This window comes from Fistularia commersonii, chromosome 18 (assembly GCF_037954325.1).
Source record: "Fistularia commersonii isolate RoL2024-O1a breed Wild chromosome 18, RoL_Fcom_v1.0, whole genome shotgun sequence".
Taxonomy (NCBI): domain Eukaryota; kingdom Metazoa; phylum Chordata; class Actinopteri; order Syngnathiformes; family Fistulariidae; genus Fistularia; species Fistularia commersonii.
The window spans coordinates 14,967,868-14,992,478 of NC_141301.1; the positions used below are offsets into that span (position 1 = coordinate 14,967,868).

A 24,611-nucleotide genomic window follows, 5' to 3' on the forward strand; every position below is an offset into this window, starting at 1 on the left:
ATCAGAATATGAAAAGATTTGTACGAAGGTTTGATGTGAACCAGCTCACAGAATACAAATAAGAACATGAACTGCAACATAATAAAAACTGACAATAATTCCTTAGGGGGAAATATTTTCAATGTCTCCATAACCAAAGACACAAAGTAAGATTCTGAGAGGTAAATTCAACATGTGTTATATTTAAAAAAAAATCTCAAAATATAAACCAAAAAAATTTAAATAAAGAACTCTAGAATGGTATACTGATAGAAATAACTCTTCTTTACAAATACAAGCTCTTTTTTCTTGGAAAAAACAAAAAACAAACATTAATCATCCTGCCTCTTCTGTATCAGAAAATCCTTTTTTGACTAAATATAACTTCCTATCTTGTGAATTAATAAATGTCAACAACTGAACGGAAGCCGCATAACACACAAACTAATTTGACCTACATTTTTCTGTTGACAAACAAATAAGGATGATTTTTTGAAATTATGTTGCGCAAAAAGAAGCGTAATTACGGCGCGCGACTGCTTGAGTGACGTAATGCTCTGAACAAAGCGCAAGACAAATTAAGTACACGCTTAATGGGTCTGTGAAACATAATGACAACCGGACATATTTAAAAAAAATAAATACAAAATAAAAAAACAAAACGTACAGGCCCTAAACAGAGGACAAATCTGTGGAAAAGAGGATGTTTTGTCAACCTGACGTAAGTTTGGCTAACGAAGTCAGAGCAGCAGGTGTTTGCTAATGACGTTAGCAGGGCTTCACTAAACGACTCGCCGTCCCGTTTTACTAAATTCATATATTATTTTATCGATATTGAATACTGAATTACATACCTTATTTTGGCTGTCTTCTGTTTATTTGTTATCAAAAATTGACTCTTATACAAAATGGACTTTGAAGAATCAATGGACTTCCGCCTACCGGAAGTTCGCGTTTTTATTTTGTAGTCTTTGCGGGCATTTCCGGTCTCGAGAGCAAGAGGCTGTGGACAAGAACCTCAGCTGGAGGAGCTCACAGGGAGAAGACAGAGTTGGAGCAATGATACACTTCCTGCCAAAATGCAGGCTGGTTTTATAAAAGCATTGACTTTTAATATCATAAAACAGTAAAAGCTTCAAATACCTGGGTGTCCACAAAAGAATGAGAACCTCACCTGGTCCCTCAACAGCACGCAGACGTTCAGGAGGGCTCAAATAAGAATAAGAATAAGAATAAGAATAAGAACAACTTTATTTATCCCAAAGAAAATTGTTGTGCCAGTTTCAAGTAAAACATAACAATAATAAATAATCGTAGGAAATTGTATAAACAGTATAATAAAGGGGGGAGAATAAGAAATACAAATAAAACTATAAGGTGTCAAAGTAACAAGTCAAGGCTATAAAGTGTCTCAAGGTCTTAAGTACAAAAGTGGCTGTACTTCCTGAGGAGGCCAACCATTTCTAAGATCTCCCCAAGAACTCTTCCTACTCGACAGCCATCGGACTTCTAAACAGCTGACTCTCATTCTTCTTTCTGCAACTCCTGCCTTTCAAACTGTACTCATCGTCACCAACACCGTTCATATTTATAATGTTTACACTAACTATTTATTGTCAGTACAAATCCAAATGCACTATGGACAGCAAAGGGAGAATTTCACATTTCCACTCTGTACATATGACAATAAAAATATTGAATCTTGACAATAAGCCTTCTTTTGTAGCCAAGCAAGGCCTCTCTGCAGACCACCCACTGTTCACTTGGCTCAGCTGCTTCATGTTTTTCCTCCTGCAGCTCGATGATGCCGATTGAGCTCTGGTTCTGCTAAACATCACGGTGAAGCACCCTCCTGATGCAGAACGTGCACGTCACAGCGGTAGCGTCAACATGCTTGAAAACTTCGGCTTTGTCATTATGCTGGACGGCAAATGCGCGCGAGAGGATCATTTCAATACCACCTGAATAAGAATTGAAAATCACAAACACAAAAAAATGTTTAAAAAAACAAGTCAGCTGACTTGTCTCGAAGCAGGTAGATTGGAGATGGTCAGAATTAGATGGAAATAAATTGTAACAAAAATATGAATCTGTCTCAACTGAGAGCTTTGCTTTAACTTGTGTTGCAAACTACAGGCGCAAAATGTGAAAAAAGGTGGTTCTCCACCCATCGCGGAAACGCAAAATTCTGCTCCTCGTCAATGAATGGATGTTGGTGTGACAGGGTGACAGCTGTCCCAGTCAGTCATTCATTATCTGCACGGCTTATCCTGCACTCAGGGAAGCAGCAGCTTCTTCCACCTGTCAGACCAGCAGCCAGTCAATCACGGGATCGCAACCATTCAAAAATTTGGACCATTTAAAGCAACTCATATTGTTCCTGGGGCCACACACGGCTTAATTTGATGTCAAGGGGGCCGGACCAGTAAAATCATAACATAGAAGTAACACTAAGTCCCAGTTTTTCCTAAAATTTAAACAGGTTAAATGCTAAAAATCTTCATATGTTATGAACTGTTCCTCTGAAAAAATACATGACGAATTAATTTGAAAAATGAATATTGAAAAAGAATTGAAAATATTGTTCAGTAAAAAGAGTGAAAAGATTTGCCACTAGAATTTATTAGAAAATGGTTTGGTAGCCTGCATAAGAGGAGGTATAAAGTTTACAAAGCTAATGGTGGCTATTCTGGTTATTAAATCAATCTTTTTTATTTTACCCACTTTTTGGTATCATTTTGTGGTTTTTATTGAAATAAGAAAAGAAAAGATCGTTTTACCTCGATGTTTTATCAAAAAATCATTTTGTTTACAAATTTTGAAGCAAAAAAAATACATTTCAAAGTGACTTTTTTATTTAAATCCACTGTATAAAACCCCCAGATTCAAGTGAGAAAAAAACACATGGGCTGCACTAACAAAAAAGTTTGATTTCAGGCAGAGGGGCCCATAAAATATTGTTCTACGGGGCCACAATTGGTCCCCTGATTTAGAGTCTCCAGTGAACCCTCCTGCATTTTTGTGGACTGTGGGAGGAACCCGTGCAGAAAAGAGGAGAACATGGAAACCTCACACAGCGGCCTTCATCTCTCGAACCACCACGCTATTTTCGTCTGAGCCAGTGGAACGTAAACACGATCTGTTATTGATTGACAGGTGAATAATAAAGTCTCCGAGGTTCCCGGAGCGTACGTTAAATTACTGTCATCACTGACACACCAGCCGCTTGTGGATGATTGATGATGATATATGACATTAAAATCATATTTTAGACCCTGCAGTTGTGTGTGCAAAATAAAGTCACTCCCATATAACTCTTCCTTGCTTTCATTTTTCGATTTATCCAGCAGCTCCGTGCGTGACGCGTTTTACCCGCAGGCGTAAAAGGCCGACAATCCGAGTCCGGAAGGCGCGCGTTCCTCGAAAGGTGCGTCGGCTTTAACTCTGCACTAATAAAAGGATTTGGGCGGTTTGTGAGAATGGGATTAGCTAATAGAGGAGAACATGTCATCCCAAAACCTCATCCAATCACCGTCTTATGTTCCGCTTAATGGGATCCAATTAAAGGGTAGCCCAATTTGTCTGGGACCATCCGGGGCAGCCAGCATGACGCCAAATCAGACTTAAATGAGAGCTGCTTTAGTATTTACAAGCATTTCAACAGGAGGCCGGGAGCGGGTGTGTTCGTTTGCAGCCGGCAAACAGATTCTCTTACATTCGGGACCATCTGTGAAACTGTGTCAGCGTCTCGGAGGCCTGGAACTGATCCTGCGCCTGAACGGAACGGGTTCAAAACACCTCTCACGGTTTTAGGTACACAATCGATCACTTTTGCGTTTGTAACATCAAATTCACCTCAATTTGTGCACAGTTTGAGAAACGGTGTTAAATTTGCACTTAATATCGTTTCCCTTAAAACACTTTATAGCCTTGACTTTGACACTTTATAGTTTTATTTGTATTTCTTATTCCCCCCCCCCCACCTTTTTTTTTTGTTTTTGTTTTTTACTGTTTATACAATTTCCTACTATTACTTATTATTGTTATGTTTTACTTGAAACTCCAGCACAACAATTTCCTTTGGGATAAATAAAGTTGTTCTTATTCTTATTCTTATTCTTATTCTTATTCTTATTCTTATTCTTATTCTTATTCTTATTCTTATTCTTGAATTGGCAAAGCCCAAAATTACTGATTTTGCATGTAAAATATATTACACATTTATGTAATATATTTATGTTTATATATGATTAACACCAACATAACATTGACTATTCAGTTGAATTTCATTATATTTCTTGACATCATGTTATTATATGTTAAGATGCCATTCGGGTCTTAATGCCAGCCTGTGTAAAATAATGTGTATGAAGATCACATTACCTTTTTTAAATGAATTATTAATAACAACTTATATATAAAAACAAGTTTGCACAACGCAGGAGGATAAAATTAGCGTGTGCGATGTAAACGAAGCGGTCTTTTTCGAGTCTACTTATCACGTTGCTGCATACTGTCCTTCTCCAAATTCTGCAAATTGAATCAGAAGGGTTTAGGGGGTTGATTGGATTATTGCAAGCCATTAGGAGTAGTTAATGGTCTTTCCCGGTGTTGGTAAGTAATACTTAACTAATTGATCAGTCGCAGCAGACAGCTGACATTGGCTCACAGCAGCAGGTGCTCCCTGCAGTGAACCCGGAGACGCAGAAACCCGGCCGGAATCCATCGGGTCCGTACGACCGATGCTGGGGTTTGTCGGCGATACGGAGGCTGAGGACGGAGACGTTCGGACCGGATGATTCCTCCAAAACACCGGGAAGTCAAGAAGTATCTCCTGGGCGCACAGGTAGGAGATGCTGCCATGGAATGAAATCCGATTGTTGTCAAAAAGAAGGAAAAACGGCGTTATAGGGCCATTTACACCTGCACACGTTTGTGCAAAAACTCTTGAATAATTGGTTGGAAGGTTAAAAAAAAATCTTCACAAACCTGATGTTTTTCTTTGATAAGTACATAAAATGAAAAACAACATTTTTTTGGAAAGAAATAAAATGTGCTGTTGAGTCCCTGCAGTTTTTCAACTTGTAGTGGATGACAATGTGTTAAACTCCTATTTTTCCAATTTACTAGTTGCAAGTACCCAAAAATAAAGGGAACACTTAAACAACACAATTGTTGCGTAACTCACACTTAAGTGAAATCAAACTGTCCACTTAGGAAGCAACACTGATTCATTTGGAGTTGTTTTAAGGACATTACATCAAAGTTGGTGTGTTTTTCCACTTTGTTTTTTCTCCGTGCGACTCCAAAACCAGACCTCCGTGGGTTCATACATTTGATTTCCACGGATCATTTTTGTGTGATTTTGTCATCAGCACATTCAACTACGTAAAGAACAAAGTATTTCATAAGAATATTTCATTCATTCAGATTGAGGATGTTTTATTTTGGTGTTCCCTTGATTTTTTGGAGCAGTGTATAAATACAAGTATTTCCGTTAACCAAAAATATAATCTTTGAATTATATCCCTAAGTTATTTTTTTGACAAAATAAGGATTTTTTTTTTTTTTTTCGGAAATCAACTCCTTCTTCAACATTGTTTCAGTTTTTAGTCTTTTCTAAAAAAACGTATGTAATTTTTTTTTATTTTCACAAGGCGACGATATAAAAATATCCCCATATTTTGGAGCACACGCTTCCCACAAGTCATCCAAGAAACCTTCCCAGCATCTCAGAGGCTTTTTTCTTTCTCCCTCCTATCGGATGACGCGTCCGATGCCTCGTTCAATCTGCTTGTCCTTCTAACAAACAGCTCCCTCATGAGATTAAGAGATTTCCGTGGCACGCTGACATGGACGAAACTAAGAGAACGAATACAGTATGTGTGTGTGACCCCCTACACACACACTAAACAAGGTCCGCTCCATTAAGATTAATAAGAATCTCGTCAAAGATACGAATGAATCATTCCGGCTGGTAACCAGTAGAATATATCCCATGAATCACCCGAGGCTCACTATTATTGGTGATAAATAGCAGTGACGCCCCTATTATTATGTTTGCACTTGAAGGGTCAGATAAATATAACAGCCCCGATGCTCAAAAACAAACACGAGCAGCACGATTGATTTATGCACCCGAAATATTCTTAAAACCGCCTCCTACGTAGCCGTCCATTCAAGAAAAGCATTACTGATCTGGTGTCCTTGGAGAGGATGGATCCTAAATCAATTAAATGGATTGGCAGACCGAACAAGCTGAAAGGGATCATCTCCTGCCATGGATTCCAATTCATTAGTGAGGAAAATTTCATATTGCGTACAAACATGCATTTATGCTTATTGTGTTTCTTCTTCTTTTCCTTTGGGCTTTTCCCTTCAGGGGTTTTACTTTGTCTTACTTTTAATGCGACCTCTGGCGCTGCATGGTTTTGTTCGAAGTGCCGCTTTATAATTGACCGTTTCATCGATGCAATTTTATCATTGCGTATTAGACGATCCTGCTCTTTCCAAAAATGCAAATTCCTCTGTCCACGCAGCCTGGGATGCGCAGCAATCATTGTCTTTTTTTTATTTTCGCCATCTTTTTACGTTACAAGGGTTGAAGCGTATAAACTTATTGGCTATCTGATAAAATTGATTTCTTCACCTTTACAATGACCCGGACGTGCTCGGAAGCCATCGGTTCCCGACCTGACCGACGGGTGACCCGTGAAATTTATCTTCGAAACTAATTTCTGTTTACTTTAAAATTGACACAGTATTATGAAGAAATAGTGTGTGTGTGTGTGTGTGTGTGTTTGAACGTGACCCCTCGTGCTCCACCAGTAGAAGGATGCTGAGGTTGGAGCTTCCAGGCAGGAGGTCTAGAGGAAGAGCAGAGTTTCTGGATGGGCAAAGAGAGGACAGGAAGTTAGTTGGTGTAATAGGAAGAGGGTCAGATGGAGGCATGTGATTGGCTGGGGCTTAGATGGCGGTGATTGGCTGTGGCCGCCTCTTGAAAAGTAGGAAAAGCTGTTAAAAATCCCAACAAATGAATCAATTTCTAGCATAATTGTAAACTTTGTTTAGCTCTGAGATGTTTCCATAAATTCCACGATTTCCTCGTCAATAACAGCCGCCCACCTGATCTGAGCAGGCGTTCTAAAAAAATGTGACACTAATTTTGAGGAGCTTGTCGGGGATTTGCTCCACATTGATCGCAAGAATCGATTAAAAAAATGAATGTCCTTTAAATAATACGAATGCCTTCTTTTTTTTTTTTCCACAAAAATCGCCTCCCATATCAGAGTCAACCGACTCCAGCGGAGCATAAAAGCTCAACTGATTCATTCTTATTTTTCTTTCTTTTTCCTATTTTTAGCTGGTAGGCGGAGGGCACAGCTGATCCCCTGCTTCCTTGCCGGCCCACACACACACACACACACACACACACACACACACACACACATGCATCAACACGCCCACCTGAGAACCTGCAACCCCATCCCTCACCAGGCCTTCTCTGCTCTCCCAGCCGACAAGAGACCTCAAGACAGGAAGGTAAGGACGCCACTAAACTAAACCGCATCTATTTTCATCGTTTTCTGGGCAAATGTCAGCGGTTTGGAGCAAATCGGTCGATCGATGCGCTCCATCTCTTTGGATTTACATTAAAAAGTGCCTCGTTTGGTGTCAAATGTCTCCTCCTGCCTCCAGCGCCGAGGGAGATGGGCGGCGCTGCACGTCTGCATCGCATGGCACATTTATTACAACGAGCAGATCAAGGTAGACGAAAGCAATGTTGATTTTGCGCCACGTGATAAATGTTTCATTGTCTTATTACCTGTATCAAAAACAGGCGACGATATTTAATGTTTCTAAAGCAGGGGTGTCAAACTCATTTTGCTCCAGGGGACCGGACCAGTAAAATCATAATCAAGTCAAATTTTTTCCTGTGTTTTAGTGTCAAGGAGAACAGATATGTTATAAAAATATTCAGATGTAATAAACTGCTCCTTTAAAAAATACATGACAAACAAGCTGAGATTCATGAAGAAAAGTAAGTGCAATTTCAACAACACTTTGCCTCAGTCCTGTCTTCTCAGTTCTCTGCGCATTTTCTTGAATTTTTTCACCATGGCGAGTCTCATAGCAGCACCGAAACTTGCTGCATCCACACCAAGCATACAAGTTTCTTATTAATCACGACAAACAAAAAAGTGCTCCATTTTTCATTCGATGTGCACTTTTCTGTTTTTTGCTGATTAGGGTGTCGGGTCCAACGGAAAAGCAGGTAAATTTCTAACAATAAGTAAAAATGTTATTTACAGACCCAGAAGCTGCATTGCTGTAAGTTGTGAGTCACATTGTGTTGTTCCATGTTGCTAAAACTGACTAAAACAGTGCTAGCAAACAATAGAGGAGCTGCATTTTTATTTAAAACAAGTAGGTCAGGATTTTTATGTATTTTTTCAAAATGTAGATTTTTTTCCATGGTCCGGATTTGACCCCCTGGCGGACCAGTACCGGCCCGCTGGCCGTACGTTTGACACCCCTGTTCTAAACGATCTTTTGGAAGATTCACGTCAAAGAACATCATTCTGTATTTGGAGAGGAAATGTTACAGCTTTGAATCCTGTCTGTCACCCAAAAGAAAACGCCAAAAACCAAGAGCCTTCAACAAGATGAGACTCCTCATCTCTCTGCATCCAGACAACCCGACCCTGGTGCACGGATGAAACCAGCCCAGCCCCCCTGCCTTCACCGCAATCTAGGTGGGTCTAAAACAAACCGCAGAAAAAAGGTTTACCAGCAGCACGGCCAAGACAGCCAAGGATACCGACTCTCACCAAAGGCAGTCAGCAGACGGAAAAACCAACAAAACACGTGCACCGGGAGAAACATCTGCAAAGTTGCTGAAATGAAAGTTGCAAATGCTTGTCTTTGGCAGGGTCTTGGTGCAGGCCTGACAGCGAGAAGCGGGACGCGAAAGCGGACGAGACGCGAAGATATCCCGACACCCGCTTGGGTTCTTCCCAAACAAGTGAACGAGAGAAGTCCCGGGATCCCGCCGCTGTCCCGCTGGCGTCACAGGATGGGAAAAGAAAACGCGGTTGTGAAGGATCCGCTGAAGTGACGAGGTTGAAGCGGGTGGTTTTGGATGATGTGACCGTGCCGGTGCAACAGAGCAGCAGGACCGACGTGTCCTTCTGCGCCGGCGAGGTGACCAGGACCCCCTCTGGACTCGCCTCTTACCCTGAAATCCATCCTTACCACTCCGGTTCGTGGAACCACGTGTGGACGGGCTACACAAGAAAGGATTACACCTCAAGCCGCCTCTTTGGAGACCGTTTCTTGAATCCCATAATGGCGATGCCTCCTGCAGAACACAGATACCATCACCTCCATTTCCCTCTTGCTCCGTGGGAGAGGGTTTACCTCAGGAGGAGGACGATTTTTCACGCCGGCCTGGAGAGCCGCCTCCCACACGACTACATGCATCATCAGGGACACAGAGCTGCCGTTAGCAACCTACATTATTCCGGCTTTCCTGCGACAGCCTTCCAGGCCCCTTAAGTCTCCACAAAAGCACCACATATCTGCTCATCATTCACTTATGGATGTAAAAGTCAGATGAAAAAACCTGGAGTACACCGAGATGTTGTTATAAAAGGAACATCTTCAATCATGCAGCGGACAAAGGTCATCCATGAAGCAAAAAAAAAAAAAAATGCTGTGGTAATTTTTTAACGGGATTAAAAATATCCGCTTGACCTACTTTAACTCTGTTGCTCTTTTATTGTAAAGGGGTGGTGCATCTCTGGAGCGCCGCAGCAAAAACTGACCTTTTACTAACAAAGGCAATTCTTGCAGGTTGGTGATGGCGCCTGGTATTTTGTTATTCTGCTAACGTCTGCACTCCCATGTAAGAAAAGCCTGTAAGAATCTTACCTTTGGGGCCTCGGAAACACGCTGCCGCCTCGCGATGGTAAACCGTCAAATCATTGCCCCTTGAAAAAGCTGCTTTTCTCCTAAAACTTTGACAGAATCAGATTTTTAAACATCAGCCGCACTTTAATGAGGTAATGAGCACTTAAATATAGTCATTACTTGATTTCATGGGATGCAATGATTGTATCTGGAGAAGGAGGGGTTTTTTTTTTTTTAGTTGTTTCATTTTTGGAGAGTGGCTGCAAACTGACAAGAAGAGACAGAAAAACCAACATTTATATAAAAAAATGTATTAAAATGTACCACATTAAATTCCACTGTATAATTTATACAATAAGGCCACACACATAAAAAAAGCTTCGGTGACATCCTCGAAGGAATAAACTGAAGGGATAAACTCAGGGAACATTTGAGGAATCCCAGAAAGACCAACACTTCATAGAACTTCATAGCATCGAAACTTCATTCATGGAAGCCATTTTAACACTAATCTTCATTAGAGACGCGTGTCTGAATAAACATGAGATCCAGCTGAAGCGTCAAAAGTTAGTAAAAGCTACAAAAAAAAGTAGAATTCTGGTCTCCAATGAGAGAGACATCACTTAAAAGTGTAAAAAGAAAAATCCAGGGAGGACTTCGCTGACGGCTCGGCCTGAAATACAGGCAAAAAGGGTTTAACCTATTGAATTACGAAGCAGCTTCATGATAGAAAAAGCGAGAGAGAGACTGTGCGATCACACCACATCCATCCCCAGACCCCTCGCCACCTCCGTCAGGGCCTTCACGGCTCCCGAGGTCCCGCTGGCGTCGCAGTCCTCCTGGGCGGCGCCTCCAGGCTCGTCCTCGATGTGAGGAATGGTGCTCATCACAGAGTAGACGGGGGAGTCTCCGCCGCGGGGGCTGGGCTGAGCCGAGACGTCCTCGCCTCCGGAGAGCTCCGAGGAGTACGCCGACGAGGAGCTGGACGAGGGGGAGGAGGATCCCGCCGGGGAGCTGCGGCCGCTCTCCGGAGCCGTGGAGGGTCTTTCGTTCCAGACGTTCCTCTGGCTTTTGCGGAGACCCTGAGGTTTCTCGGCCATGTTCTTCATGATTTCTTTAGTCACTTCCACCGTCTCGAAGCGGACCATGTTTACTTTTAGAAAGCCATCTACGTCTTTTCGGTACCTGTCAGAAAAGCGGGGAAAGAGAAAAACAAAACACGGTATTAGCATTTGACTCGGATGCGTTTATGTGGTATTGAATTGTTCAGTTGCCGTTATTTCCGGACTATAAAACGCTACTTTTTTCACACGCTTTGAACACTGCGGCATGACATAAACAACGATGCCGGCTAACTGATGGATTTTTTGGGGGACTAACGAGCTTCATGCCGCCAAAACATTTAGCCTTGTCATCGATGACAAAACAGTGACAACAGTCAACATTTTTAGTGCGCAGGAGGAAACCAAGATAGCGATCAGCTGCAGGAGGACAAAGCAGGGATAGAAAATGGATGCATGGATTGACTTTTCCTCGCTTTATTTATTATTCATCTTTTCTATCAGCCGTGTTACAGGCACTGTTCAGAAAAAAAGCAGTTCCAGTATGTATTTGTGGATGTTAGCGGTATGTTTTTAATTAAAAGGTGAAAAAACAAACTTTCTGTATCACATCTTTCTGTGTAAATATCTCATGTTACAATGTGGACACCTGCGGCTTATTATAATAATGACGATTATAATAATAGTTAATTATCATCATTATTATATTATTATTATTATTATTATTATTAGTTGTTGTTACGCATTATGATGTACATGTCACAATTGGACACCTGCGGCTTATAGACAAGTACCACCTTTATATTTACACATTTATTTATTTAGTTGTTTTTAGCTGGCGCGGCTCATATTCAGGTGGGCTCAATAGTCTAGAAATTACAGTAATTTGAATGAGAATGAGAACAACTTTATTTATCCCGAAGGAAATTGTTGTGCCAGAGTTTCAAGCAAAAACATAACAGTAATATATAATAGTAAGAAGGAGGAAGAATAAGAAATACAATGAAATATGAATTGTCTTAACTGTTTTAAGGTCTTAACTACAAAAATTGAAGATTCCCTGCCGCTGAGGGAAGAGGAATTAAAAAGTCTGATAGCCTTGATAAGATAAGATATACTTTTTTGATCCCCAGAGGGAGAAATTGACTTTGACAGGGTCAATAAAGATGAGAAAGACAACTGAAAGATAGCAAAATACATCCATAAATAAAATAGACAACAGAATGAAAGAAAATAAACAGCAGGGGTGAGAACAGACAACCAAAACAACAACAACAAGGATAAGAACAGAAAGAGAATGATAATAACAATGACAAACAAACACGATGCGAGTGGAGTGACACCAACAAGGATGAAAAAAAAAATAAAGAAGCAAGTTAAGTGCGAAACATGCGAATGGGTGAGGCAGTGAGGTTGTGGTCGGGTGAGAAAAGCGTGGAGCGGCTGTTTTACCGGAAGCGGGAATGTCCCGAGGGCCACTTCAGCTCGTGCTTCTTGCGCAGGTGCAGCGTGAGAGTGTAACACCAAGAAAAGACTTTTTCACAGATGTGGCATTTGTATTTGGACATCCCCCCAATCTGTGGGGAAAGAAGGGAGTGATCAGTCTCGTCCGTGACGCCCCCACACCGCGGCGTGTGCTCGCTCGCCGACCGACCTCGTGGACCCTCTTGAAATGGTGGTTCATAGTTTGGAAGGTGTGACAAGAATAATCGCAACCCTCCACCGTGCACTGGAACACCGACCCCTCATTGTGGACCTCGGTGTGCTTTTGGAGATCGCGCGGGTTCTTAAATCTGTTTAAAATGTTGAAAAACATTAAAAACACAAAGGAACGGATTTGTTTTCATGCAGACAGATACAAAAATGTGAATTAAACTCACCGTGAGGCTGAAATATTTGAATTTAGTTGAAATTCATCTCCTGTTCATTTTTACTTATCTTAATATATGGGGCGTTTATAGTTAATCTATGGAGTTAATTTCAACGGCTTTACCTTTTGTCACAGAAATCACACGGGAAGGGCCGCTCATCACAGTGACGGAACCGGATGTGGATTTTCAGGGCTGCCAAGGTGGTGCAGGTCATGTCACAGAACGGACACTTGACCTGGTTCACTGGAAGTGAGACAAGACAACTCAGATTCTAGGGGAAAATTCAGAACAGTACTTGATGCAGCTTCTCCGCAGTAGGAGACAAAATGGTACCATAACTTCCGGACTATTTAGCGCACCTGAATGCAAGCCGCACCGGCTAAAAAAAAAAACAAAATCAATTCATGTGTACATATAAAGTTTGCACTTGTCTATAAGCCGCAGATGTCATCGCTGTAACGTGAGATATTCACACACAAACATTTTTTTTCCGAACGGAGGCAGTAATACGGCTGATGAAAAAGATGAATAATAAATAACAAAAGGAAAAGTCCATCCATTTTCTATACCCGCTTTGTCCTACTCCAGCTGACCGCTAGCTCAGTCTTCCTCCGGCGCACTAAAACCGTGAAAGTTATCTTCGTCGGTGTCGGAATCAGAATTTCACTGTTATTACACCGGCCCGGTGTGAAGAGGCTAAATGTTTTGGCGCCGTGAAACTCGATAGCCTCAAAAAATCCATAAATTAGCCACATTGTTGCTTAAGCTGCCGTCTTCAAAACGTGTGAAAAAACTAGCGGCTTATAGTCCGGAAATGACGGTAATTACACTGGAAAACAGCTCATTGTATGGTTATAAAACACAATTTAATCTAATAATTTGGTGATTAAAATCAAACATTCTGCAGTGTCACATATACATTTTGGAATCGGTGGAAAATGATTACCATGCTGGCGAACATGATCCCTCAAAAGCCTCTCACTGGAGAACGCTTTGCCACAGTGTTCACACACCAGCGACTCTGTCGGAAAAAGGTTTGCACGCGGTTCAGCATTAAGCAATTGAATTCACGGCACGACAGAAGAGTTCTGACGACGACAAAGTCCCCCTCACCCACTGGCTCGGCCTGTCGGTGATGGTGGTCAAACAACTTGGTGTTGCTAGAGAACATGCTGCCGCACGTGGGACAGGCGGCGAGCCTTTCTTGAGTGTGACTCCGCATGTGTTCCCTCAGGCGATACCGGATTTTGAAAAAGGCATCGCAGCCTGGAATGGAATGGAAAGATGACCGGAAAGCGATTTAACCACAGATATGAATGATGTGTTTTGTTCCGTTATTGCTGATAATACCTGTCCAACGGCAGAGAAGAGCCTGATGTTGATGCGACAGAGACTGTGGTTCTGCACTTTCCACATGATTGTCCACGTGTCGGTAAAACCATTCCGGATTATTAAATGTGCTCTGCGTGGACATGAGAGCGTTCACTTTCGACAACAAACACTGTGCTTGTGAGCAGAAAACCATTTGGGTTTCAGTAAATGTAATTGCTGTTGTTTTACTGAGAAGAAATATACCTACATCGCAGTGCTCCCATTGGCAAACATATCCATCTGATCCTTCGGGAACCAAGTTGTTGCTGTGCACGCCTTGGTTGCAAGTGGGCAGGTCAGGCCGGGACTTCAACAATTGTGACCCGACGAACTTGAGCTTTCCGTGGTAGTTGTGAAAGTAAGCATGGACCTCCAGCTCTGCAGGACTGCCCATGGACAGAAATTCACATCCATTCCACAGACAAGCATATTCATCTGTGCAGAAAAGACAAATGGATGAAAATGAGTGTGATACTATTTCAGTCATTAAATACAAAGTTAGTTATCTGATACCCAGAAGAGATCATGGTTTATCTTCACTTTGCCATTATATAACACATTCTTTTTATCGTTACCAAAGAAAATCGGTCACTTCATCTGCTTTTCGGTTCTTGATGCGACGATTATGAACCACCTCATGTCACTGACTATGGATACTGTATCGTCAAAACAATTTAATAGACATTGCGGTCCGAACTGAGAAACCTTAAAATGGGTGTTAAAAAATCCTCAATTTTTAAACCATATGAAATTTGTGGATGTTTCCTTTGTAACTGTTTGTATATCCTCTTATATAATGCCATTCAGTATCCAATATGATGTTGTTCTAAACAAAGCATCCCAAATTAATGAATTGATTATAACAAACAGTGCATCCTAATTCCTTGCAGAACAGATGCTGGAACATTAAATGATTAAAAAAGGAACGCGGCAGACACCATACAGAAGTGTGTTTGCTCTTTCATGTGACAGACTCTTATAGTCAGCAGAAAAAGCCGTAACTCAAATGAAGCATGATGAAGGAGGCAAGTTGTGAGTTTGTGTTTGTGAGTGAACCCGATGTCTTGACCCGTCAGCCAAAAGAGGACACGATGAGATAACGCCCACTTTGACCGACAATTTCTCTTCTTCTTCTTTTCCTTTGGGCTGCTCCCTCCAGTGAATCACCCGCCTCCATCGAACCCTCTTCCCATACATCAACTAACTTCATGTCCTCTTTCACTACATCTATAAATCCCCTGGCAACTTCCAACTCTGACCATTTCCAGCCCCCGATCTCCAGTATGCGCGCAGATGTTTTGCACCCTCACTCACCGAGCTCCTCCAGAGCATCTTTGTCTCCAAGATACTCCTTCAGGTGCAGAGACATGTGGTCGCTCAGCTGCTCCATAGTGTGACCCTTGAACCCGCACGAATCCCACTCACAGACCACCTCGAAGTTGTCGAGTCTCTTCGTTGTCATCATGATGGTGCAGACAAAGTATGCCGAGCAGCAAAGCTCTCACCGGCCTCCGGCACAAAATCCACAACGCCTGTCGAGTCACAGCCAGTTCGTTCTTACGTCAGCGGGCGTCTGTTAGCCCCTGATAAGTTATGCTAGGTAAAATGGTCTTTCCCCAGGGGAAAATCACCCAAGAAAACAGTGATAAAATCACGGTGATAAAAAAAACAAACAGTTCACCGTTATGAACCTTGACGTAGGTTGTAGAATTGTGATTTAACGTAATAAAATAAATAGGTTGAAGTTTGGCTAATTGTCGTGCTAAATGCTAAAGCGGTGGTAGAGTCACTGCTTAATTTAAAAACGATCTCCTAAAGCACTTAAAATCGTTTAGGGAAGTAAATATTACATAACGCAACGGGATTTGGTTGAATGTAGGTTATTAAAACTGGTATTGCTCTTATAAAAAAGATAAAAATCCACCGTTTCTGGCAGCAGACAGCCAGTGGCGGCTCTTCCCTCCTCTACGCTTGTTTGTCAGGGTTTGTTTATTTCCGGTAGAGTCGCGCAAAAGCGGAAGTGATTCTTCTTCGTCTTTTTTAAAAAAAGAAAAATATAAAATACTGCCACCTATTGGGCCGGCTGTCTTCAAGTCGCCCTAAAATGGGCGACAAACGTTTGTAGCGCAGAAAAAATACCATATATTTTTTAAATTAAAAATGTCAGGTTTATAAAACAATTCGAAAAAAAAAATTAAGTCCTGCTTAATTAATCATGACATCCGAACCAGCCGATTTAATGAATATTACCATATTATGTCTTGCTCGTTTGTTTTTGTTTTTTTGTGGAATAAAAAAATGAAAAAAACAAAACAAAAAAAAAACACATGCTGACACTCAAATAAAAATACAGTTAAAAGGAATGGAAAAAGAAGACAAAGCTTGTGTAGGTGAGACTGTAACCAGTCAGGCAAGTGTGTCAGAGAAGGGACATCCCTAATCTTTTATTCAAGATGCCGTGCAGACCTGCAAATAAGAGCTGTAACAACTGAATAATTCATATCATTTATGTCAGGATGGCTGATTCGCAGTGAAGTGGCCCCCCCTAAATTTAAAGGGTAACCAAAGAACTTCAAACAAAGAAAACCGGTTCTCACATTTCAGACTATATTTTGAATTAATTTAATATTCAGATCCCTGGATTCTCAATAAATGTTTTCTGTGCTGTAGCCCCCGTCTCTGCTTTCACTATTCTGTGCATATTTTACTAGGCGCTCGTTTATCTTTTCCTTGTCTATTATTTCAATTTTAGTTAAGTGAACACAAACGGTTTGAAACCACTTTGGCTAATTAACATTTCACCGTCTAGATACGTAACCCTGTGGGACACGTGCAGGATCGGCTATCATATCACTCCGAAACATCTCTGGAAACACTATCTTTGAATATCAGGTTTACAAATGGAAAGATTATCTTTAAAAAATGTTAAATCAATATCAAGGATGGAAAGGATGGATCACGTTACATTCCAGTGCGAAATTCCTCGCCAACAAATCACAACCAACAGTTCGGTATCATTATTTTAATCATTCGGAGCAAGCTGAGGGTACAAGCACAATATCACAATATGTCTGAAGCGTTATGACACTGTCATATCAGCATTTCACTCTGGTCTGACAACAGCAAGCATTTCAAACCTGGCAGCAGAGAGGAGAGCTGAGAGCACCGGGGCGTTGCTGTGCCGAACAGCACATCGAGCGGCTTGGCTCAGACTTGATGCTATCAGCTGTATAGATCAAGCACAAAAAAGTCCCGTCACACACACGCACACGCACACACACACACACACACACACACACACACACACACAATGGACATAGACTCGTGGTGGCTAGTGCTTGACTGAGCCCTCAGATTTGTAGCCAAGTTGTCAGTAAAGGATTTCATGTTAGATGATGTGTGCGACCAGAAAGGGAAGGCTGTAATGATGTTTCGATTAAAATACCTCACGCACGATGGAAAGATGTTCATTTGCGCAACTTAAGACAGCAGCATTTGCAAACGCTGAACTTGAAGTCCTGGCCCATTCCTTGTCCTTCAACACCTGGTGTGATCAGCCTGTTCAGCGCGAAAACTAGCGACTAATTACACTCGGTGACGGCTTTTCCTTCCGACAATCCCTTTTTTTATTCTCGTGTAGCACAATAAAAGCGTAGCAACTCAGAGGAGAAAGTGGAGAACGACGCCGCAGAGGACCGAGTCGGTGTCAAGACCGCAGCTCTCGAATTAATCGCGCGTCTCTCCGTTTAGTTAGCTAGCAGTATGTTTGTGGGTGGAACTATATTGCTGGTGTGTTATTACAGCTTTTACAGCCACTAATCTATGATTTTATTCATCGTATAGTCTCGAGGTGTGATCAGAATCTACTACTACACATGCATTATATTCAGAACGTCGTCCTATATATTTATCTTAAATGGCTCAAGCTAGGATGTGACCGTGTCATATAGTCTGCTAAAATGTCGCTACTCAACCGAAAATCGGGCCTTGCATGCGAGCCGGAGCAATTATATTACAATCCGTTTGGTTTCTTAGCAACCGCACTGATGAAACCAGATATCCTCCAGAACAATGAAATGAAAACCAGGACCATACAGCAGAGGCACTGTAACAGGGAAACGGAAACACAAATCAAATGGTCTTTCACAAAAAAAAAAACAAACAAAAAAAAAAAAAACATAACCTCCTCTTCCTCATCGATTCTCGGTGAAAATGCGTCAATCTCTTCCAATCGTTCCCGCACTGAGTTCAACAAAAGACACCCATTCGGACGAAGGTAAAAAATGCCCTTTCGTACACACACGCCGCACGTATACCGATGCCACTCTTTTATAGTTTGATGCCAAAAGGGACTCAAAATGTGCAAAATCATGTGCTCAATAATATAAAGCATTTCTGTGAAGCAAAAAAAGACACCCCGCAGGTTAAAGTTACATGACTTGCGTTAATTCTAAAAAGCTCAACATTAGTGCCCAACCAAAGGTGAAGAGTCAGTGACAAGACGGCAAAAACGACAGGTCGGCCAGTTAACCAAGGAGAGGAGATTTGCCAAATTTGTCGAGTGGAATTCGATTTTAGCGATTTTGAGCCGAATGATGCCGAGACGCAGCTCTTCAGTGTTTCGCCTCGGCCAGTCTGTTGCTGATTTCTTTGCTCTTCTTTGTGACGGCCGCCTCCGCCCTGGGTTCTGGCTTCTTCTTGGCCGACTGGGCGCCGGCGGTATGCTTCTCTTTTGCCTTTTTCACCATCTTCCCCGTTGTTGTCGTCGGTGTCTTTTTTGTTTTGGTACGAGACACGGGTTTATCCGCCTGTAAGAGGAGACACAAACCGGGATTAAACGTGCACGTTTCCCAAAACGCGCACGAGGGTTGACTTAAAGACGCGCTAAGTCATGTCAATGCTCTGTTCTGACCATGCAACCCCGTCCAGCCCTTCCTTATCCTGATGACAGGCAAGTGACACCATAACATATCGGTGACATTTGCATCTAGTGGTTAGTGCGATGATAATAGGGGGGGAAGAGGGAAAAAAAAAAAGCACAAATTGTGTTTTTGTGCCTTTTTCTGTGAATTTTATAGTGAGGCGTGCAATTTTGCAACTTTGACAGGAAGTGCACAAACACTCTCCATGGTCATCATTAGTACATGATGTTAGTGATCGGCTTTACAGAATGAAATATCCCACAATCATTCTGTTGAATTTCAGCGGCTGACCGGAGATCAGGAGTTCGGATCCAAGCTCCCGTTCTGAGCGGGAGAGCATGAATGTGGATGCGAGGAACCGGCGCACATTCACAAGTTCCTACGCATCGCGTGCTTTGGGTGAGTTTTGGTTCTGATATGGTGGCTCTGACGGAGGAAACAGCAGGAAAATGGTGCTGATTACAGGAAGCTCATCTCGTGTTTTTGTTAAAAGTGGAGTCTGATAATAGAAATCAAACGGCTCTCCTTCCAAAATTTAAGTGTGGGTGCATTTCACAAATCTAGGAGAATTACTTGAAGATTACTTAGATAATATTATCCATAGTTGCACTGGTTAAGTTTAGAGACGATAAAATAAATTTAGAGAACTTGTCATTCCAAATGGTTTTATAAGTAATTACTATTAATATTTAATAACAATAATACTTAATAATGATAATAATATTTAATAACAACAATATTTAACACCAACAACAACAACAACAATAATAATAATAATAATACTAATAATAATAGTAATAATAATAATAATAATAATAATAATAATAATAATAATGATACGCTGAGGTGCACGGACACCTTCGTTGTGGTCAATGTAAGCAAATGGGAGTTTAAAAATAATATGGGGTACCAGCTTTGAAACATTTTACAAATAGTTTCCAAAGCTGTGCGCTCTAAAAACAAACGGCAGCCGATTGTGGAAACAAGCTGGAATGAAACTGAATTGGGATATTGATTACCGCTGAGTCATTCCCAACTTACAAGCGGAGCAAATCCAAAGTGAAAAGGACTTTGCAAACAAGGATCGGCGTCACGGGCGTGTCGTCCAGAGAGTTTGAGGAATTTTGTGCACGTTTGCAGAATATTATTTGAACGTTAAATGTCACTAGAGTACAAGCGTAACCCTTCCTTCACACGTCTGAAAAGGGCGATTCTGGAATCTTGACATTAGCAAATTCTTTTGGATGAACTCTCTCACCTGCCGTTCTTGATGCTGTAATCTAATTGTCCTTTTATTTATTTTTTTTTTTACCTCCGATCCACGTCACGCGCATTGCAGATGGCTGCCAACTTCACCTTCTAGCGCGTTCTAACAGTCTCTTTAGTAACAAAAGAGCTTTTGGCGGAGGGGACGGATGTTCACGAGCTACCAAACAGGAACGGATTCATTTAGAAGACCTCCATTCTTCGTCGAGATTCCACAGCGTGAGATAATTCAAAATGAAAACTGGCATTAGGTTTATTGCTGGCTGGGTACGACGTGACAGGGATAGACGTTATGCAATTAGCCTAATGTTGAGTGAGAACATTCGTCCTGGCAACGGCGTCCGCGGAGCCTCTGCCGTGAGACAGGGGGTCCAAATGCGAGGGGCATTTCTGCAGAATTGTGCGGAAATAAAGTCTTGTCGCACGTCGAAATAAATTATATACAAGAAAAATCAGAGGCTGTCAGTCGTTAGCGTGTTTAGCACAAGCTAAACTTCTGTCTGCGGTCGTTTCGTCGTCGTTCTCACTCATTAATGGACGGATCATATTAATAATTGCCCCGGTGTATCGTTTGCATCCAGGTGAATATGTATGCGTTAATATATGTCATTTAAATATGGTTAGAATGGTGTTTGTTACCTTTGCTAACACGTGATTGGCTTTTGAGACCCCCGAGCTCCACTGAAAGTGATGGGTTGTGAAGGCTGACAGGCGGGCGAACCATGAGGATGTGACTAATAGATTCGGCGGGGTTGCGTTCGGCAGCCGAGTGACAAATGTGACGGTGGCGTCGTATCGAGCGAGGCGCATACTGAGCGGGAGGCGAGCGTGCTTGTGCTCAGTATGCGCGTCCGCGTCCGCTCGGTCTGAGCGAAGCCTCCATGCCTTCCAGAAGAAACAGTGAACACACCTGACTACAGCAGATTTAGAACAGAGCTGCTCTCAGTCTCTGACACGTCCTACAAGAACGAGAGAGGGAGTGGCCGTGTGAACACACCGCGACAAACAATCCTGCCCTGATGTTGACGCTCAAAGTTTAGCGACGCGTCTAGAACAGGTTACTTATCACACACAGGCATTCACAGGCTAATGCATCACCAAAGTGCTGAAACGACTCATTAAAACAGCGACGCGAAAAGCGTGTATGAATTATGACCACGGCCTCCGGCGAAAAGGCCGTCGATACGAATTTGAAAAGAGCTGCGAGAGGCGCGCTCACCTTGGCCGGCTCCTTGGCGGGCTCCTTGCCCGGCTCGCTGTACAGGCTGCGTATCCTCCGGCGCTCCAGCAGCTTGTTGTCGCCGGCTTGACCTTTCACCTGCTCCCCTTTGAACGTGGCGCTGTAGCTGGTCTCCAGGCTGGTTTCGTCCGCGGGGGGTTTGTACTGGGACGGCGCTTTGATGGGCTTCACCGGCTTCACGTCCTTGTACGCCTTGAACTCGGTTCTGCGGCCGGCGGAAAGGCAAGCACGGAGGTTTGTATTCCACGTGACGAGATGTTTTCGCTAACGCGAGCGCTACAGAGATTTAACCGAGTACGTCTGCGACATTGAAGGCTTAGCAGAGATATGCAACTTATTCATTCATGGGTCCGCTGAGCCTGGGAGGGTCGACCCGGGACACACGGCTGGTCCAGGGGAGGAGGTTCAGGCTCAGAGATGCATCGACTGCTTCTCTTCTCTGGACTCAACCCTCCATCGCCGGAAAACCAGAGGAGGCGTCTAAGGATCTGACTCTACATGCCCAAAGCATGACTACGGCTTGCATACTATGGTACGACACACACACACACACACATGCTTGGAGGTCTGGTGTCCTCATGATTCACTTGGTAATATTGGAAAGAGGGATTGATTAGTGGATGAGGAAGGAGACGAGCAGTCGGTGGGTGTGACAGAAGAAGATGGACTCCGCTGAGCCACGCCGGCGACCCCCGATTAGGGAGAAGCCGAGGGAAGATTTTTCTTCCCCCTACTTGGCCGTATCTGGACCGCTCCATAACGGGTGACAGTGGATCGTCTCCAAATATTGATTTTTCACTTTGGCAACAAAACTCCCGTATCAGTGGTTCCATTACGCTGCATTTTAGTCTCCTGGTGTAATCGAGTACTGAAGCAAAAGTAAAAAAAGTCTATGTATATGATATAAGAACACACACACACAAATGATGATGTGCAGCATCTCTGTATCTCAACCACACGGGTAAGTTTGTATTGTTGTTTCTCTGTATTGGAATAAAAGTCTACATTGCGCGTGCTGTATTTTGGAAGTCGTATTTTGGGGCTCCTCTGCTGTGTCTGCACGCTCATCTTGTTATTATGGGAGAACTTGCTCCATCACCGTCTGGCCTGCGTGTGACACCCAGACCAAATGCTGAATGAGTGAGGAACGACCCGTGTGTGTGTGTGTGTGTGTGTGTGTGTGTGTGTGTGTATGTGTGTTATTGTGGTTATTCTTATTCTTGTTCCTGACCCTTGCAGCCTCCTTCCTTCCAGGCTGGATGGGTGACCCTGGAGGCTCCTCCTGGTGAGGAACCCCTGGGAAATGACCCCCCCCCCCCAAAATCAGGTGAAATGCAGGATGACCTGAGTGCAGTGGACCTGCAGGAGGATGTGATAAAACATGCTGCACTCGCCTGTAGCTGCTGGAGGTGGACATCACCTCCTTGATCTGTCTGTTGAGCGCGTCCGCGGCCGCCCGGCCTCTCCGCTGCTCGGCGTCCGGCTGCACCGCGGCTTCCGTCTTCTCCTCCGCTTTCCTCTCCGCGGACTTCTCCCTCCTGGCGGCCTTCTTGGCGGACTCCTTCACCTCCTTCTCCTGCAGCTTCTCCTCGATCTCGCTCTTCTCCACGCCGCTGTCGGCCTCGGCGCCCCCCGCCGCGGGGCCGCCTTTGGGGATCCAGGGGTGGTCGTGCTTCCTGGGGATGGGCCAGGGCTTGTAATCCTTCTGGTACTGGGTCTCGGTGTCGAAGGGGGCGGGGGAGGGCTGGTACTCGTTCCGGGGCTTGCAGCTGGGCTCCGGTCGGACTCTCCACGCCTTGAAGTCTTGACGCATGACGGACGCGGCGGAGCCGTCTTTCCCCGTCGCGGCGGCTCCGGACGCGGGCGGCTGCTGCTGCTCCGCTCCGGGATGCTGGGTCTCTATGGCGACGGCGCCGGGCCTGGTCTGCCGGGGCTGCGGGTGGTGGGCCAGGTGCTGCACGTCCGCCACATCCGAGTACTTGGTGAAAACCAAAGGCACCGCGATGTCCGCCTTGTCCAGCTCGGCCCAGAAGCGGTTGATGCAGCAGGCGCGGGTGATGCACGGCCACGCCATGGTGCGGTGCAGGCCGCAGCAGCAGCAGGAGGAGGAGGAGGAGGAGATGGAGAAGGTGGAGGCTCGCTGTTGAGGATGGATGGAGGAGCAGCGGGGAGGAGGAGGAGGAGGGTGGGGGGGACGACGTGCAGAATGGACGCCCTTCTCACCACCTGCAGCTTCTCGCTCCCGCTCCTCCTTTGTGCCGCCGCTCGCTCCTCCCTCCGTGCCCGCCGGGGTTTGGACGCACTCCCGCTCCGCCGCCGGCTGCGCATGAAAACGACCCCACCCACGTCGGCGTGATTCCGGGATGTCCGCTTTAAGTGAGGTGCCCTCCCGTCGCCGTGGTGCGTTCAGGGACCCGGGCTCCGGAGCATTTTTTTCAGATTTGCAAACGCAGTGTGTGTGTGTGTGTGTGTGTGTGGAAGGTGGGGCCTGATGGATGATGATGCCTCAAGATGGAAGTGAGCCTGGATCGACTGAAGCGTCACCTGATCAGCGGATCGATCGACGAATCAATTCATTCGACTTCAGATAGACGGAAATCTCGCTTATTTTCGTCCAATATCTCCATCTTCTGCTCCCTTCACCCGCCTCCATCTAACTTTGTCCTCTTTCCCTCCATCCCATAAACCTCCTCTCTGGTTTTCCTCCAGACCTTCTGCCAGGCAGTTCAAACCCTCAGCATCCTTCTATCCAGATCTTCACCAGCCCTCCTCTTCGTGTCCAAACCATCTGACTTTACCTCCAGAACGTCTCAATAAATGGACAGAAAAATTGCTGTCGTTTGGTTCTCATATTTTTAGGCATTCTATCACACCAAATCCTGAAGCAGGGTCTGCTGAGGCTTTTACTCTATTTTGGATGTGCAGCTGATTGAATTCACTGACATCTGGATGTAACATCACTGGTTGCTCGCTCTCGTTGATGTTCCCC

At 43.8% G+C, this 24,611-nt stretch overlaps 3 protein-coding genes across 4 annotated transcripts; 1 reads left to right on the forward strand and 2 right to left on the reverse strand.

The window, feature by feature from the left end:
• The first annotated feature begins 4,625 nt into the window (after positions 1 to 4,625).
• LOC147224546 (uncharacterized) lies at positions 4,626 to 10,072 on the forward strand. The gene is made up of 5 exons (XM_086164755.1): positions 4,626 to 4,825; positions 7,343 to 7,521; positions 7,678 to 7,746; positions 8,615 to 8,735; positions 8,912 to 10,072. Exons 2-5 carry the CDS (start codon positions 7,429 to 7,431, stop codon positions 9,535 to 9,537), a joined length of 909 nt encoding a protein of 302 aa, XP_086020881.1. The 5' UTR covers positions 4,626 to 4,825; positions 7,343 to 7,428; the 3' UTR covers positions 9,538 to 10,072.
• A 114-nt stretch (positions 10,073 to 10,186) lies between these two features.
• On the reverse strand, positions 10,187 to 16,174 carry LOC147224547 (histone H4 transcription factor). The gene is made up of 9 exons (XM_086164754.1): positions 15,509 to 16,174; positions 14,403 to 14,629; positions 14,174 to 14,285; positions 13,937 to 14,089; positions 13,770 to 13,844; positions 12,946 to 13,066; positions 12,607 to 12,745; positions 12,405 to 12,529; positions 10,187 to 11,076 (listed from the first exon to the last, which is right to left on the reverse strand). Exons 1-9 carry the CDS (start codon positions 15,657 to 15,659, stop codon positions 10,647 to 10,649), a joined length of 1,533 nt encoding a protein of 510 aa, XP_086020880.1. The 5' UTR covers positions 15,660 to 16,174; the 3' UTR covers positions 10,187 to 10,646.
• Positions 16,175 to 17,201: 1,027 nt separating this feature from the next.
• Positions 17,202 to 24,184, reverse strand: map6b (microtubule-associated protein 6b). 2 transcript variants are annotated; one of them, XM_086164431.1, is made up of 4 exons: positions 23,017 to 24,184; positions 21,602 to 21,827; positions 21,293 to 21,341; positions 18,877 to 19,002 (listed from the first exon to the last, which is right to left on the reverse strand). In XM_086164431.1, the coding sequence occupies exons 1-3, from the start codon at positions 23,694 to 23,696 to the stop codon at positions 21,297 to 21,299; spliced, it is 951 nt and encodes a 316-aa protein (XP_086020557.1). In that variant the 5' UTR covers positions 23,697 to 24,184; the 3' UTR covers positions 18,877 to 19,002; positions 21,293 to 21,296. The 2 variants fall into 2 exon arrangements, with proteins under 2 accessions (XP_086020556.1, XP_086020557.1); XM_086164430.1 differs by lacking the exon at positions 21,293 to 21,341 and having other exon boundaries at positions 17,202 to 19,002; positions 23,017 to 24,138.
• Between the last annotated feature and the right edge of the window lie 427 nt (positions 24,185 to 24,611).

What these genes read in the sequence shown, in the direction of transcription:
- LOC147224546 (XM_086164755.1), top strand. Translation starts at nt 7,429, where the DNA reads ATGCATCAACACGCCCACCTGAGAACCTGCAACCCCATCCCTCACCAG. An exon ending in ATTACAACGAGCAGATCAAG is followed by an intron (nt 7,747 to 8,614) that starts GTAGACGAAAGC and finishes GTCACCCAAAAG; the next exon opens with AAAACGCCAAAAACCAAGAG. An exon ending in CTGCCTTCACCGCAATCTAG is followed by an intron (nt 8,736 to 8,911) that starts GTGGGTCTAAAA and finishes TGTCTTTGGCAG; the next exon opens with GGTCTTGGTGCAGGCCTGAC.
- LOC147224547 (XM_086164754.1), bottom strand. Translation starts at nt 15,659, where the DNA reads ATGATGACAACGAAGAGACTCGACAACTTCGAGGTGGTCTGTGAGTGG. An exon ending in CCGACAGGCCGAGCCAGTGG is followed by an intron (nt 13,845 to 13,936) that starts GTGAGGGGGACT and finishes TTTTTCCGACAG; the next exon opens with AGTCGCTGGTGTGTGAACAC. An exon ending in TCGGGACATTCCCGCTTCCG is followed by an intron (nt 11,077 to 12,404) that starts GTAAAACAGCCG and finishes CTTTTCTGACAG; the next exon opens with GTACCGAAAAGACGTAGATG.
- map6b (XM_086164430.1), bottom strand. Translation starts at nt 23,696, where the DNA reads ATGGCGTGGCCGTGCATCACCCGCGCCTGCTGCATCAACCGCTTCTGG. An exon ending in TCCACCTCCAGCAGCTACAG is followed by an intron (nt 21,828 to 23,016) that starts GCGAGTGCAGCA and finishes CGCCGGCCGCAG; the next exon opens with AACCGAGTTCAAGGCGTACA. An exon ending in CCGCCAAGGAGCCGGCCAAG is followed by an intron (nt 19,003 to 21,601) that starts GTGAGCGCGCCT and finishes CTCCTCTTACAG; the next exon opens with GCGGATAAACCCGTGTCTCG.